General features: G+C 37.1%; 1 protein-coding gene across 1 annotated transcript; it reads right to left on the bottom strand.

Moving 5' to 3' along the window:
- Positions 1-6634: 6634 nt before the first annotated feature.
- Positions 6635-10148, bottom strand: LOC145504617 (serine/threonine-protein phosphatase 4 regulatory subunit 2-like). Its single transcript, XM_081485753.1, is given in 3 exon segments — positions 6635-8915; positions 9171-9233; positions 9236-10148. Coding segments are annotated over 3 exon segments (1233 nt in total). The 5' UTR covers positions 10089-10148; the 3' UTR covers positions 6635-8598.
- Positions 10149-12554: the final 2406 nt, after the last annotated feature.

Raw genomic sequence — 12554 nt, 5'->3', positions numbered from 1 at the left:
ACCAAGTATGCACACATGTCATATACACTATTATATCTAATATAGATAACTAATAAGAAGCTACTGCATAGCTCAGGAAACTCTACTCAATACTCTGCAATGGCTCATAAGGAAAAATAATTTTAAAAAGACAGGATATATGTATGTATAACTGAATCACTTTGCTATACAGCTGAAACTAACCAACACTGTAAATCAACTATACTCCAATAATTTTTTTTAAATGAACTGATACTCCTAGCACTAATCACCTTGACAAATAATACATTACACAAAAATACATTATTTTTTTCTGTTCTTTTCCTAAATCAGAGTGATAGACTAACAATTTTGTATACACATTGTGACTTACTGAGATTTTTTTCTTTTTAATTTTTTGCTTCCTTAGTATCTTTACCATATACATATTGCTCCTGAACAAAACATTCTGTCATTGTATTTTTGCTTGGATTCATTTTCTTTTTTTTTTTTTCTGTCTTTCTGTACTTAAAGGTAAAATATTCCATGCATCAATAAATAGTGGTCACTTAATATTTGACTAATGTTAATCAGTATCTTCATAATTTGCTTTCTAAGGCAGAATATTAATATATAACAATTTAACACAGTCATACATTAAGGACTGAGAAACAAGCAGGTGAAAAGTGCATTCTCGGGTCATGTTTTGCTTTCTTTCTATTTATTCATCATTCTAAATCCATCACAGTATATATGAGGACAGGGGTTTTCTTAAATAAGATGTTTATTCTGCTTTAATTCTTGTTTAGGATTAAAAAAGATTTCTTCAACTTTAAAAGGAAAAGCCAAGTTTTTCTTTAAAGATGATTTAAGTGACGATTCAGAAAGGAAAATAAAGGCTATCCATTTATTTTAATAAACCGACATGAATACAAAGAACTCATTACCAAGCTGTGAGTCAACAATTGCAAAGCAAAATCAGGAATCCAGGGGGACATGTGGATATTGATTCTAGAAATCATTCAGCAAACAAAGGGAAGAACTGGATCATTAGAACCTAGAAGCTTGGAGGAGAGTTTCTGTGGAGCTGACACTAAAATCTCCCAAGTGGGAATGCTGCCAGCAGAGAGAGAGGGGCTGCTATACTGGGACCCCTGAGAACAGAGCATTGTGGAGCTGATGCTTCCACCTCTAAGGGAACACATTACAGCTGGTTATGGGAAGAAATACAAAGGAAAAAACTGGATCCTGGACCTGAATGCCTCTACCAAAACAAGAGGCCTTTGCTGAATTCATGCAGGCAGGACCAGATGACACCAAAAAAGGACAAAACCTCTTCCTCTTTCTTCCAGATTCCCATAACACTTCTCTAAATGGACCTTACACACTCACTTCACTGACACATGGGAAACCCAGTGGGATGGAGTCTGAACCCCAACATCACAAAAGAAAGTTTAGAAGGTTTATTTTGGGCCTGACAGATAGCAGCACTAACTGGGCTTCTCTGGTGGCTCAGGGCTAAAGAATCTGCCTACAATCCAGGATACTCGGGTTCGATCTCTGAGGAAGATCCCTTGGAGAAGGAAATGGCAACCCACACCAGTATTCTTGCCTGGAGAATTCCATGGAGAGTTGAGCCTGACGGGCTACAGTCCCTGGGGCTGCCAAGAGACGAACATGACTGAGCAACTGAACATGCGCAACTGGCACAGACAGCTAATTTATTAATACTGTTTCCAAAATATGCCCTTATTTTAACTTTTTTTCCCTAAGTTTTCACCACTGCTGCTGCTAAGTCGCTTCAGTCGTGTCCGACTCTGTGCGACCCCATAGACGGCAGCCCACCAGGCTCCGCTGTCCCTGGGATTCTCCAGACAAGAACACTGAGTGGATTGCCATTTCTTTCTCCAATGCATGAAAGTGAAAAGTGAAAGTGAAGTCGCTCAGTCGGGTCTGACTCTTCGCGACCCCATGGACTGCAGCCTACAAGGCTGCTCCATCCATGGGATTCTCCAGGCAAGAGAACTGGAGTGGATTGCCATTGCCTTCAGGAGTGAGCAAGAAGTATTTCATTTGTTTATGAAATATGTCAAAAGGGCCTGAGTTTCTTTGAGGACACTTCCTGATAAATTTTCTGCACTACCAGACTACAGATGCCATGATTCTGAAGACTAATGACTATTTAAAAGCACCATATTGAGAAGTACTTCAATAATAATATCCCTCCTGTTTGATATAAGAATACAGGCAATCACATAAAATTTCCTATGGATTTATGACATTATGAAATATATTTGACTCAAGGGAAACCATAAATGGAGAAGTATATTTAGAATGAGTTAATCTTAAGAGTATCTATTTATACTAAAATATGATTGGAATTAATCTTTCTTAGATCTGAAATATTTATATTTTATCAATATTTTATAATCCTTTTGAGAATAAACTGTTTATAGGAAACATTACTGTAATACCTGGCACAAGTGCTTATATTTGTAAAACATCTTTCAGAGTTGTCATTGGCATAAGGCCCTCAGGTCAAATTTGAGTGGCATAGTTTGGGAAAGTGATGCCAACAAGTTAAAAGTAATTCACTCTTTTAAGGATCATTTGTCACAATACTTTTAAGAGAAAAAGTTCTAAAAGAAAACTGTCACTTAACATTTTTGAGTGCTCAGTCACTAAGCCATGTCCAACTCTTTTGCCACCCTATGGACTGTAGCCCACCAGTCTCCTTTGTCCTTGGGATTTCCCAAGCAAGCACATTGGAGTGGGTTCCTGGAGCCGTTTCCTCCTGCAAGGGATGTTCCCAACCCAGGAATCAAACCCATGTCTCCTGCAATGCCAGGCAGACTCCTTACCACTGAGCCACCCCGGAAGCTCACGCATGAAAAATAAAGCAGTTTTAAGCTAAATACTCTCCACAATAGGCATTGGCCAACACTAGAATGTTAACAAATAGTCTTTTGAATGTATTACTTGTATTGTTATAATAATCTTCCAGTCTAACATCTTCTGCAACCATAGTCTGTCCTTTGTAGTATCAATCATTAAAGCTATCTTCTGTCTGACCAATGATAATCTATACAAAAGCTCTTAGACAATCTATGTATAATTTTTACTAGTTGCCTAGCTCATAATGAACACTCAGGAGCTTTTGTCTATGTTGTTATTGTTGTGTTGGAAAGGCATTGGGAATAAACACTATTCTTAATGCTTCATGGCACCAGACTCATCCTGAGTGAAACTGCATCTCAAGAGGTGCCTGAGTACAAACTCTTAGGTTATTGGTTTCTATCTTGCAAATAATTCATGCTAAATAATTCATTTCACAAAATTCATTTCTTAATAATTTAGAGACCAACAATAAACTTATAATTCAGGTAACAACTGTAAGCATATGAGTTAATATTCATGCAACATCAATATATTTTTCTTATTAGAGCAAGTTATATACCTCATTGGCTTTAATTGAACCCAAACCTAAACAATCTACTTCAATGTCTTTTTTTTTTTATTATTACTATTTTTTTAATTAAACATCAATGTCTTTTAAACTGCACTATATAAAATGGTGATGACTGATTCTGTGTCTGTGTACACACGTGCAATTTTGCTAACTTGTTGCCCAGACATCTGGAAAGAGATGAAACTTTGGTATTCTTTTGTATTATTTACCCAATTTTGAGTTCCACTACTCACCTTCTTAAGGCTTCCTCATCTTGGTTCTTGCCTTTAAAGTACCTCTTCTGTCAGAAGCTTAAACTGATAATTATCTCCTATTTTGACTAAATGATAAAAATAATAGTGACACTTAAACATGCTAAAACAGTTATTATTACCCATTTCAACACTTAATCAAAAAGAAAATGAGTTATAAGATCTTATTTATAAAATTCACTTGAAATAAAAACAACTTAATTAAAATATATGTCTTCTATTAGAGATCTGAAAACTTCTTTTGTAAAGAGTTAATAGTATGAGGTGGATGAAACTGAAGCCTATTATACAGAGTGAAGTAAGTCAGAGAGAAAAACACCAATACAATATACTAGCACATATATATGGAATTTAGAAAGATGGTAACGATGACCCTATATGCGAGACAGCAAAAGAGACACAGATGTAAAGAACAGTCTTTGGGATTCTGCAGGAGAAGGCGAGGGTGGGATGAATTGAGAGAATAGCATTGAAACATGTATATGTGAAACAGATCGCCAATCCAGGTTCGATGCATGAGACAGGGCGGTCAGGACTGGTGCACTGGGATGACCCTGAGGGATGGGATGGGGAGGGAGGTGGGAGGGGGGTTCAGGATGGGGGACACATGTACACCCATGGCTGATTCATGTGAATGTACGGCAAAGACCACTACAATATTGTAAAGTAATTAGCCTCCAATTAAAATAAATATTTTTTTAAAGAGTTAATAGTAAATATTTTAGGCTTTAGAGATTGTATACAGTCTCTCTTGCAGCTGCATCTATTTTGTTTATTCTTTATCATTTTTTTCAACCATTTAAATCTCTCCTGTAGCTTGGCCATTGAGTTGTATAGTTCAATAAAACTTGCCCAACAGTATTGCTTCTCTTGTTGCTTATTATATTTTAGAAGTTAAGTCTGGAAAAACAAACACTGTTAAACTTAATAATTTGCTCTTCTTGTTTTAATTAATAATAATAATTCTGAACCTCTTAGTATGTATTGTGATAAATTATGCTGTAAGAAATAACATTTTTCTTGCCTCATTTCTGGCCTCAAATTCATCCATTTTTCAACATTAGGGAATGTTTCTTGGGGGATGTGGAATCATTCCACATTGGCTATGAAGTTGATTTTTCTGTCTTTTATATTATATTTAAAACCTATGACAGCAATACAATATTTTTAAATTAATGTAATCAAGGTATCTATATAAGCATAATTGTCACAGGGACTTTGTTGTTAAAAACATAGTAAATTTCTTATCAAATTTCTTTATCCTTAGGCAATTTAGTCATTGACTTCTCATTTTAAACATCAATTGTTCATACTTAAACTTTCTCAGCAGACTAAGTAAAAGGCAGCATTTACATGTTTTCTTCCAGGAGTTCATATCTCATATTATACATTTTGAATGTTAAATGTATCAGTATTTATACTGAAAATATCCTCTATGGATCACAAATGTAGAGAAGCAGCTATAAAACTAAAATTATAAAAGACATGAAAAGGAAACGACTTAAAAAGGAGGAAGTAAGGTGGACACAAGTATTATAAAAATCAAGGCATTTGTTATTGTTCTGTTACTCAGTCATGTCCAATTCTTTGTGACCGCATGAACTGCAGCTCACCAGGGTTAGCTGTCCTTCACCACTCCAGGAGTGTGCTCAAACTCATGTCCATTGAGTGGGTGAAGCCATCCAACCATCTCATCCTCTAGCATCCCCTTCTCTTCCTGCTTTCATCTTTTCCAGCATCAGGGTCTTTTCCAATGAGTGGGCTCTATGCATTAGGTGGCCTGTATTGGAGCTTCAGCTTCAGCATCAGTCTTCCCAATGAGTATTCAGAGTTGATTTCCTTTAGGATTTACTGGTTTGATCACCTTGCTGTCCAAGGGACTCTCAAGACTCTTCTCCAGCACCATAGTTGAAGGCATCAATTCTTTGGCACTCACCCTTATGGCAAAAAGTGAAGAAGAACTAACGAGTCTCTTGATGAAAATGAAAGAGGAGAGTGAAAAAGTTGGCTTAAAGCTCAACATTCAGAAAAATAAGATCATGGCATCCGATCTCATCACTTCATGGCAAATAGATGGGGAAATGGTGGAAACAGTGGCTGATTTTTTTGGGGCTCCCAAATCACTGCAGATGGTGATTGCAGCCATGAAATTAAAAGATGCTTACTCCTTGGAAGGAAAGTTATGACCAACCTAGACAGCATATTAAAAAGCAGAGACATTACTTTGCCAACAAAGGTCCGTCTAGTCAAGGCTATGGTTTTTCCAGTGGTCATGTATGGATGTGAGAGTTGGACTATAAAGAAAGCTGAATGCAGAAGAATTGATGCTTTTGAACTGTGATGTTGGAGAAGACTCTTGAGAGTCCCTTGGACTGCAAGGAGATCCAACCAGTCCATCCTAAAGGAGATCAGTCCTGGGTGTTCATTGGAAGGACTGATGTTGAAGCTGAAACTTCAATATTTTGACCACCTGATGCGAAGAGCTGACTGATTGGAAAAGACCCTGATGTTGGGAAAGATTGAAGGCAGGAGGAGAAGGGGACTACAGAGGATGAGATGGTTAGATGGCATCACCGACTCAATGGACATGAGTTTGGGTAAACTCCAGGAGTTGGTGATGGACAGGGAGGCCTGGCATGCTGCGGTTCATGGGGTTGCAGAGTCGGACACAACTGAGCGAGTGAACTGAACTGAACTTTTTCATTGTCCAGGTCTCACATCCATATCTGACTACTGGAAAACAATAGCTTTTTTATTTTTTTTACAGTCACCATTATTGTACTTTATTTAATAAAGAAATACATTTGCCCTTGCAAAAATAGCAACTGCAAATATACAAATAAAACCACAGACCTCAAAGTCATGATGCTAAATCTTCATCTTATATACAACAAAAGTAATTCAGTTTACAAGTGGTCCATAGCACCATTAAAATAAAAAATATCAAAATGTCACATGATCTTAAAGAATAGGTTTATTGACAATGATTTCATAAATATTCTAAAGAAAATTTCAAAATTTCTAAACTTAAAATTATCCCTTAACAAAATAAAGAATAGGTCACTACAAATGAATGTCACATTTAAAATTTGCTTTACCATTTTTGCAAAGTTCTTAAAAAAGTTCACAATGTGTGATTTTTCTTCTCTCTTTGATACAGTAAATAAATCAATACTCAGTTTTTATTTCAACTATGAGACATATTTCACAAATATATCATCTAGCTGCTCTGAACCTGACAGTCAAGACAGTCAGTAGTGTAATACCCTACAGACATAAACAGAGCCAACTCATTTTGGTATTTTTAGTCATAGCAATTGAAGTAGTCAAAATGCAAAACTTGTGGTGGCTGCCCAAGTCACCCCAGAGCATATGACACAGTGTGAGAAAATGTTTGCATCAGTTTTATAAGTTCATCTGTGTACTTCAGGTATCTGAAATTAAAAAAGGGATTCTTGTATATTTTGATAAAAATGTACTTGAGTATTTCATAGCATTAATATTTATTGCTTTATATGAATACTATATTGAAAGCCCAACCATTCAGTTTACACACAGAAGTTATACAATTATATACCACTTCACAAAGGCAGTGAACACATTACATTCTACAAAATGTACTTTACAGAAATTTAAAAATTCTAAATATCAAAAGGTACAGCTGAAGAAACAGGTATAAATTTGGCAACCAGTAATTTAGACAGGGAAATTGCAGCTTGTGCATGACTTTTAAATACGTGAATTTGAAAATATTGAGTTTAGAGTAACCATCGTGCTTTGTGTTGATCTGAAAAATATAACACTGGCTGTCGAAGAAGCATGTTCAAAAAGATTTAATTCACTTCAAAATGTCATACAAATTATGGTGGCATCTATGCACCCCTAAAGCTTCAGTCATTTAGCTCTGGTACATTACTAAAGTAATATATTAATTTTTCCAGTACAGTGGTGTTTCATACCATTGACATTTGTATATTCTAGAATAATTTAGAAAGAAATGTGTAATATACACAATGTTCAGAAAAGCAAGCAAAAAGTAAAGGAACCAGCTTGGTTCTGCTGAGATGGTCTCATGTCAGCTTTATAAGCATTCATTCTACAAAATAGTAAGCTAATGTTTGAACACAATTTCCAAGATAAAGCACATTTCTCATAAATAATGAAGTCTTTTTCTCAGGCACCTCAGAAGTATGCAAAATAATTTAGTTTGAACAGATCTCTTGGAATGTGTTTAACTTGGTATTTCAACAGACTTAAGATGTCCAGGGTTTCACAGGGGCCAGATTTTATCTGAATTACTCAGAAGAGAAAGAAACTGTCTTCTGAAAGAGGTGAACTCAATCATTGTCAATAGAAAAAGTATCCACTGTATTCATCTCTTATAGAAACAAAAAAATATAACATTTCCCCCTTAGAATAATATATATATGTATATATGACTTAATGTTCCGTTGTAATAGTCAAACAGTAAAATCTGGAAACCAGCATGAAACCCTATAGTTCACATGTTAAAATGCTGAAACTATGACCAAAATATGAAAACTACTAGAGCTGTCAGAAAGAGACAAGACAAAAGCTTTCTTGCATGTGTAATAAACTCAATGTGATAATCTCAAAAAAAGTTTTCAAAATTATAATTATTTTCCATTTAAAAATTTTTAACCCTAAAAAAAAAAAAAATATATACACAAACCACTGATCTGACCAGTCCAAAAAAATGTCAGTGGTAAGCAGGACCCAGAGGAGCTGATATTCACAGTTCTTACATGAATAACTCTTTCAGGATTTATCCCATAAAGTATTTTATTCTACAACCTGCTTCTCTTGTAAAACTAAAGGTCCACTTTACTACATAAACGTTTTATACAGTATAAAACCAGAACTGTATGTAAAATACTGCATCTAAATATTTCTAAATAGTTAGTCTTGTTCCATTGGTTCATCTGTGATTTCTGTGGCTTCGTCATTTTCCATGGATGATTCTAAGAGAATCTCTCCAGTTTTACTGGAATTGGATCCTACTAATTCTTCTGTTTCATGGCAATCAGAACCACTACTTACACGGCCTGTATTTTCACTACCTTCAGAATGTAAACCTCTCTCAACTTGAGTCAGATCAGATTCTTCCATTTGATTATTTTCCTCAGAAGTCTCTTCATTCACAGTTAAGGCACATCAGATTCTTTTTCTTGATTTTTTTCTTTCTGCGATCATTTCTCTTGATGTCATAAAAGACTCTAAAAATAAGCAAATGTTGTTGTAGTTAAATCTGATTTTCAAAATACCTCCACAGTTAAGTTTCATGAATTCTGATATTCTACAGTTCAAATCATATCCCCTGAAACTCAGCAGCAACTACATACAGGTGGGAGAAAAAACCCAACATCAGCATTATAAGGAGTTCCATTATGTTAAATTCTTTCACGTAAAAATGAAGTACAAGAATTTGAGGATCTCCTTACTCCACCCTTTTACAGATGGTCTTTATATACCTTCTTCTTCCTCTTCATCCTCTTCTTCATCCTCTTCTGTACAGTGCTGCCTGGTATAACTACTTTGTCTTTATTCTGAGATGAAGATGGAGCTTCTGTTTCTTCTACCATAACTGAAGAAATTTCACTGGAAGATGTTTGACTGGCCACCTCTCTGACTTCACTTTCTTTGTCGAAACTGAGTCTTTTTACCTCATGCCGTTCTGCCTCCACAGTATCTTCATTTGGATGTTTATTTTTTATAGGGCTCACCGAGGAACCTTCTGATTCAGGTGTTGAAGAGTCACTGTGATTTTTGCCCTCATTTTGCTTTGACTCTTTGCTGTCTGTGCTCTCAGGTAAGCCGTTTGTTGTCATGGGAACTGACAAAGGAACTTTTGGTCGATTAAGCGGCCTGGGTGTTCCAGGCCCATTTATCTTAGACCTCTCAGTGTAACTTGGTGAATTTCCAGGAAACATAACACCATTCATTCGATTTAAACTATTGGAATTGTTCTTCTCTGAGGAAGGATAAACACAGCTAACAACCATCACATTCTTTTCTACTCCCCTGAGAAATTTGTCTGTTCCCGTATAGTTTCCCCTTGGATCTGTTAGTAATTCACATAGTCGCTGAATAGTAAAAGGTATACCATTAAATCCAGTGACAATTTTCAGTATTCTTTCCTTCATTTCATCAAAGGGAATATATTCAACATTAAGGTTGGGAGGACCTCTTGGTTCAGGAGCTGAAATTCTGAAATCATCCATCACCTTCTCCAGTTTGAAAATAAAATAGCCTTTAAATTGGGACCACTGAATCATTGTTTCTCCAGTCTTGGCTACATGACAAAGAAACTGATCCAGGACAGGACAAACTTCCTTTTTCCCCCTCTTCTCAAAATCTTTCAGAGCCTCCTGCAGCCTCTCGACGTCCATGGTGTCCCGGAGTCCCTCTCAGCCTTCGCCTCCTTCCGCGGGTCTCCCAGGGACCGGAACGCCCCTCCACCCCCACCCCGCGCCCCGACTCCCTGCCCCTCCCTCGCACACACTCCAGCACGCAGGCGATTGGCTGGGGGTAGGGTGGGGGGCACCAAAGGGAATTAGGGGAAGCGAGCAAGAGAGCGAGACCGAGAGAGCGAGCACCTCCCCGAGCCGCTACCACCAGCCCTCCAAAACAATAGCTTTGACTATACAAACCTTTGTAGGCAGTCATGTCTCTGATTTTTAATACACTATCTAGGTTTGTCATTGCTTTACCCCCAAAGAGCAAGCGTCTTTTAATTTCATGGCTGCAATCACCATCTGCAGTGATTTTGGAGCGCAAGAAAATGAAGTCTGTCACTGTTTCCATTGTTTCCCCATCTATTTGCCATGAAGTGATGTGCCTGGATGCCGTGATCCGAATATTTTTTTGAATGTTGAGTTTTAAGCCAGCTTTTTCACTCTCCTATTTCAGTTTCATCAAGAGACTCTTTAATCCCTCTTTAATTAAAGTCCAAGAGACCCTTTAACTTGCTTTCTGCCATAAGGGTGGTGTAATCTGCATATCTGAGGTTGTTGATATTTCTCCTGGCAATCTTGATTCAAGCTTGTGCTTCATCCAGCCTGGCATTTCGCATGATGTACTCTACATATAAGTTAAATAAGCAGGGCGACAATATACAGCCTTGAAGTACCTGTTTTCCAACTTTGCACCAGTCCGTTGTTCCATGTTCAATTCTAACTGTTGATTCTTGACCTACATATAGGTTTCTCAGGAGGCAGCTAAGGCGGTCTGCTATTTCCATCTCTTAAAGAATTTTCCAGTTTGTTGTGATCCATAGAGTCAAAGGCTTTAGCGTCGTCAATGAATCAAAATTAGATATTTTTCTGGAATTCTCTAGCTTTTTCTATGATCCAACGGATGTTGGCAATTTGATCTCTGGTTTTCTGCCTTTTCTAAATCTAGCCTGTACATCTGGAAGTTCTCTGTTCACATACTGTTGAAGCCTAGCTTGAAGGATTTTGAGCATTACTTTGCTAGCATGTGAAATGAGTTCAACTGTGGGATACTTTGAAACTTATTCGACACTGCCCTTCTTTGGAATTGGAATGAAAACTGAAGTTTTTCAGTCCTGTGACCACTGCTGAGTTTTCCAGATTTGCTGGCATATTGATTGCAACACTTTAACAGATCATCTTTTAGGATTTGAAATAGCTCAAGTGGAATTTCATCATCTCCACTAGTTTTGTCCCTAGTGATGCTTCCTAAGGCCCACTTGACTTCACATTCTAAGATGTCAGGCTCTACGTGAGTGATCACACCATCGTGGTTATCTGGATCATGAAGACCTTTTATTTTTTGTGTAATTCTTCTGTGTATTCTTGCCATGTCTTCTTAATATCTTCTTCTTCTGTTAAACCCATGCCTTTTCTGTTCTTCATTGTGCCCATCTTTGCCTGAAATATTCCCTTCGTATATCTAATTTTCTTGAAGAGATCTCCAGTCTTTCCCATTCTATTTTTTCCCTCTATTTCTCTGCATTATTCACTTTTAAAAAACAACCGTAATAAGCACAAAATGAATAAAACTAACTGTCAGATATGAGTGACAGTGTTACTATCATCATGCTAGATCATGTGCACCCATGGCTAATTCATTTCGATGTATGGCAAAAACCACCACAATATTGTAAAGTAATCATCCTCCAAGTAAAATTTAAAAATTAATTTAAAAAACTAGATCTTTTAAAATATAGTGTTCCATATAATCATAGATTGTTGTTGTTGTTCAGTCTCTAAGTCATGTCCAACTCTTTGCAGCCCCACGGACTGCAGCTCTCTGGGCTTCCCTGTCCTTACCATCTCCCAGAGTTTGCTCAAACTCATGTCCATTGAGTTGGTGATGCCATCCCACCATCTCATCCTCTGTTGTCCCCTTCTCTTCAATTTTTCCCAGCATCAGGGTCTTTTCCAATGAGTTGCCTCTTTGCATCTGGTGGTCAAAGTATTGAAGCTGAAGCTTCAGCATCAATCCTTCCAATGAATATTCAGAACTGATTTCCTTTTGGGTTGCCTGGTTTGATCTCCTTGCTATCCAAGGGATTCTCAAGAGTCTTCTCCAGTGCCACAGTTGAAGGTGTCAGTTCTTTGGCACTCAACCTTCTTTATGGTCCAACTCTCACATCCGTACATGACTACAGGAAAACCATAGCTTTGACTAGGTGGATCTTCATAGCAAAGTAATGTCTCTACTTTTTAATAAGCTCTCTAGGTTTGTCATAGCTTTTCCTCAAAGGATCAAGCATCTTTTAATTTCATGGCTGTGATTCTGGAGCACAATAAAATGAAGTCTGTCACTGTTTCCATTTTTTTGCCATCTATCTGCCATGAAATGACTGTACAAGATGCCACGATTTTAGT

This window comes from Giraffa tippelskirchi, chromosome 5 (assembly GCF_054371585.1).
Source record: "Giraffa tippelskirchi isolate mGirTip1 chromosome 5, T2T-mGirTip1v1.2.pri, whole genome shotgun sequence".
Lineage (NCBI taxonomy): Eukaryota > Metazoa > Chordata > Mammalia > Artiodactyla > Giraffidae > Giraffa > Giraffa tippelskirchi.
This window is presented reverse-complemented; position numbering and strand designations above follow the sequence as displayed.